Source organism: Poromitra crassiceps (assembly GCF_964638095.1).
Source record: "Poromitra crassiceps genome assembly, chromosome: 3".
Classification (NCBI taxonomy): Eukaryota; Metazoa; Chordata; class Actinopteri; order Beryciformes; family Melamphaidae; genus Poromitra; species Poromitra crassiceps.
Window position 1 is genome coordinate 64,195,330 of NC_139625.1, and position 5,000 is coordinate 64,200,329.

The 5,000-nt window shown below is 45.5% G+C and overlaps 1 protein-coding gene across 1 annotated transcript in view; it reads right to left on the reverse strand.

The window, feature by feature from the left end:
- The window catches only part of dmd (dystrophin), a gene marked incomplete at its 5' end in the record, with an annotated part of 540,780 nt that overhangs the window by 92,888 nt on the left and 442,892 nt on the right, over nt 1–5,000 (reverse strand). The window contains one exon of the mRNA XM_083633507.1: nt 2,721–2,756. Coding sequence (XP_083489633.1) covers nt 2,721–2,756 — 36 coding nt within the window. The remainder of the gene's footprint in view (nt 1–2,720; nt 2,757–5,000) is intronic.

Here is a 5,000-nt window from a genome sequence, read left to right on the forward strand (position 1 = left end):
TTTCAAAATAAAAGACATGTTCAGTGTTTTTCAGTGTGTTACACAAACCACATCATGTAAAAATCGCACCCAGGTGAGAAGTAAGCGGTGCAGACATCCATCAGCCTATCGGTCACTGATGACTTCACAATATCACTGATGACATAGTATATGACATCACTGATGATGTCACAATGTCTATGAGATCACTGATAATGTCACAATCAACAGTAAGACAGCTGTGAGTGGTTATGTGTGGCTGTGCGGGCTTGCTAGCTCAGCCACCATAACGTCCGTGCCATAACAGACGGATGGACAGACGGTCCGTGCCATAACGGACGGATGGACAGACAGACAGTCCATAAGGGACTTTCGCTTGAGTTACATCACTGTTGACATTGCAATTGCCCGAGTGACATCAATGATGACATCACAATTGCTCGAGTGACACCACTATTGACATCATCGGTGACATTATCAGTGATTTAAGGCATCACTACGGTAGTGACCTGGCCACCAGGCTGAGCCATCTACAGCTGTACTACATCTAGTGATTTATGATCTCATCACCGTCTGAGCGAACAAGACGATTTCAGCCTCTGGGCTGAAATATCCATTAACAGAGGAGCCCTTTGTGAAGGGGGGCTCCCAATATAGGGCTCCTACCATGAATACACAATATAGTATAGGGCTCCTACCATGAATACACAATATAGTATAGGGCTCCTACCATGAATACACAATATAGTATAGGGCTCCTACCATGAATAGCCTACACAATATAGTATAGGGCTCCTACCATGAATACACAATATAGTATAGGGATCCTACTATGAATACACAATATAGTATAGGGCTCCTACCATGAATACACAATAGGGCTCCTACCAGGAATACACAATATAGTATAGGGCTCCTACCATGAATACACAATATAGTATAGGGCTCCTACCATGAATACACAATATAGTATAGGGCTCCTACCCTGAATACACAATAGGGCTCCTACCATGAATACACAATATAGTATAGGGCTCCTACCATGAATACACAATATAGTATAGGGCTCCTACCATGAATACACAATATAGTATAGGGATCCTACTATGAATACACAAAAACTTAACTTGGAAAGTCAATTTTAACTCCTGTAGCCTATTTGAATAATAGTAGGCCTAAGGGATTATAATGGATACAGTATAGGAACCCTAATGGCTATGCAAAATGTCACATAGTCTTATCTGCCAAAAGCACACAAACACGCCACTGAACATGTACGGACAACATGTAGGGTTTGTCAAACTTAAATTTTTATTTTGAAGAACAATTGCACTAGTTCCTGTCTCTCCCTGACTCTCTCTGTAGAACTTGACAGACAGCTCAGCTAGATGAGGCGGAGCTCTCTGCCTCCCTTCCCCCCATCCCCCTGCCTCTGAAAGGAGCCTCCACACCATCCGAGGAGGTTTTTCACCTCCCTGACGAGAGGGAGGGGGAGAGAAAGAGGGAGAGGAAGGGAGAGAGAAAGAGAGAGGGGCCCTTTGCTTTTCAAGGCACACAGATTCCAGATTCAAGGCTATGGAGGGAGAGAGAGAGATGGGAAAAGAAAGGGAGAGGGGGGGCATTTTGCTTTCCCAGGCACACAGGAGAGAAGAGAGGCTATGGAGAGACAGAAAAGTGAGTGAGTGAGCAAGAGAGGGAGTGTGGGAGTGTGTGTGTGTGTGTGTGTGTGTGTGTGTGTGTGTGTGTGTGTGTGTGTGTGTGTGTGTGTGTGTGTGTGTGAGAGAGATAGAGATAGAGAGAGAGAGAGAGAGAGAGAGGGGCTCTTTGCTTTGAGGATCAACATTGAAGGCTTCAGAAATGTAGGCTATGTTGCACCAGCAGAGAGAAAGCAGCCTGTAATTTGCAGGCAAGTCTCAACGGTTAGTTTATCCCACCTCAATAGTGTCTCTACTACACCTGTGTGTGTGTGTGTGTGTGTGTGTGTGTGTGTGTGTGCGTACATGTGTGTGTGCGTGCGTGTGTGTGTGTGTGTGCATGTGTGTGTGTGTATGTATGTGTGCGTGCGGGTGTGTGTGTGTGTGTGTCAGAGAAAGAGAGACGGAGTCAGGGAGAGGAGCGAGGGGTGGATTCAACACATCAAACAGGTTGTGAGTCGTGTCCCTCTGGATGTGCGTCTGCCACCTGACTGCTTGTGTAGGAGGTTATGGGTCAGACTGAGGGCTCCACCCACAGGGAGGGTGAGGCACTGAGGCAAATCAAACACCCCCTCGCAGGAAGAGCGGGTGGGCGTGGCAGGTGGTCATGCACAAGCAGTTTGTCTGACATTATTTTGGAGCCCAATGTGTCCCCAATGTGTGGGCAAGTGTGTGTGTGTGTGTGTGTGTGTGTGTGTGTGTGTGTGTGTGTGTGTGTGTGTGTGTGTGTGTGTGTGTGTGTGTGTGTGTGTGTGTGTGTGTGTGTGTGTGCGTGCGTGCGTGCGCGTGCGTGCGTGTGTGCGTATCCAGTGTGGGTGGGCCATAATGTTTGTGCAAACATTTGGAGGTGTGTGTGTGGGTGTTTACTGTATGTGTTTGTTTTGTATGTGCGTGCACGTGTGTGGGCTGCATGCGGAGTGTGTATGTATTAGCGGTGTGTGTGTGTGTGTGTGTGTGTGTGTGCACATGTCTGCACGTGCGCGTGTGTGTGTGTGTGTGTGTGCGTGTGTGTGTGTGTGTGTGTTTGTGTGGTCAGCTGTCACTCACAGGGTCTGGGTCATCAGGTCAGGTCCAGGTTTCTCTCTGCATGTAGAGAGGAAAATCTGTCACTTCTCTGTCCCTCTCTCTCTTTCACTCTGTCACACATTCTCCCTCTCTCTCTCTTTCACTCTGTCACACACTCTCCCTCTCTCTCTCTTTCACTCTGTCACACACTCTCCCTCTCTGTCTCTGTCACTCTGTCACACACCTTTTCTCCCTCTCTATCTCTTCTCTCTCTCTTTCACTCTGTCACACACTCTTTCTCTCTGTCTTTCTCACACACTTACATGTTCACTTCATTCGCATGCTCTCTGGCACTTTGCACTTTATTTCTTGCTCAGCCTTTCTTGCTCGCCCCTTAAATTACAGACACACACACACACACACACACACACACACACACACACACACTATCTCTCTCTCTCTCTCTGCCATGTTAACTCAAACATGCCAAGCTGCCAGATGCTGGTTACCAAGGCATCGCAATCTTTGCGCGCTCCGATTGGAGGAGAAGCAGGAAGTGAGGCTGACCGATCACAGAGAAGGGGTCATTCTGTCCAATGAGATAGGTGAGGCGGAGGGGCTAGCTCGTTAGCCGCTTCAGCTCCAATAGGATTAGCCATGCTAGCACACATCGTCATAGACATTACATAGGAGTTAGTTCGCCCCAAAATTAAAATTGGGTTCATTAACTGTTTCTCCAATATCAGTCACCACTGTATTAATGTCAGTCACCACTGTATTGACGTTTGTAGGGACATCAAACATCTCAGTCTTCTTCCAAATGACTGAAGCCTGTCCGTGGGCTCTCTTTTATAGCTCCAGAAAAAGCTAAAAAAAAAAATCCAAACAGCTCATGCAACATAAAAGTACTTTGTAACCAAACCATTCAATAGTTTGGAAGAAGGCTAAAATGAAATTGTGGGGAGTTTCGACCGACATGGGGGTGAGTAGTTATTATGAATTTTCATTCTGGGGTGAACTATTCCTTTAACATTACAGAATTAATTTCAAACCACTTCATGTACAATTAATCTATTTAGCTCATTTTGAAAGTTTAGCAAGACTTGTAGTAGCATTGCAGTTTAGCATGAGTGTGAGAATACTGTAGTAGTGGATGTGACATGGACTTCAGGTCCCTACATTGTGCTGTTCATGTTAAACGGATACACTGACATTAAATGTTATTTTATTGATCTTCTGGCCAGACAGTGTTGCACTGAAACCAAGTGCTGGGCAGCAGGGTGGTATAGTGAGTGAGCCTTCACCTGGAGATCTGGGTTCTACATGGGATGTTGAACCCGGGTTCAACATCCTCAAATGGCCACTTGAGACTGGCTGGTGTCAATCCCCATTCACGCCCATGTTAAAATGCCTGACTTTACAGCAGGAATAAACATGTAAAAATTGTCTCTATAGCTAATTTTACCTTTCATGACAACTGTACGGGGGCAAAAAAAATTATGACTCACCCGTTGAGAGTAAATTAGATGATACAAAATACTCCATTTTGGGCGTGATTGACAGGTCGCCTGTCCAGTTCACCCATCATGGACCAATAGCAGGTGGCGCTGCGAGAGATGCGCGAGAACCAAGATGGCAACAGCCAAAACGCCCTACTACAGGCTTCAAAAGAGGAGTTCACAAACCAATGGGTGACGTCACTCTCACTACGTCCATCTCTTCTTACAGTCTATGGTCTCTACCAGCTCCTGCCCTCTGAACTTCCCGTGGAGGAGGGGAGGCGGACAGAGCATTTCGCTATGGGGATCCAGGAAGTGTCACATTATTACTATTATTACTGTCACTACATGTCACACAGCTACCCACAGGAAAAAACAAGCCTGTGTCAATTTAGTTGCAACCAGGATCATTTAAAAATACTGCAACCCTGTTGCTCACTATCATTATAGATCTCAAACAAACACTGGTCCAACCTTAAAAATCTGTTCAGATCTGCTTTCATTCTGTAACATACTGCAGGGATGAAGGTTGAATGGATGGATGGATGGACAGACAACATGTGTAAATGAAATAAACATGGCAAGAATGAAAAGACACACTGACTGACTGACTGACTGACTGACTGACTGACTGACTGACTGAATGGAATGAATGAATGTATGAATGAATGAACGAACGAATGAACAAACAAACAAACAAATGATTAGGTATTAGACAGCATTAAATAAGCAACACCAGGCAAGCCAACAGTCCAGGTTAGGGCTAAACAATGCAGTTAACTGACCTGTGCCTATAGTTTGAATGATTTAAAAAGAGCATTGA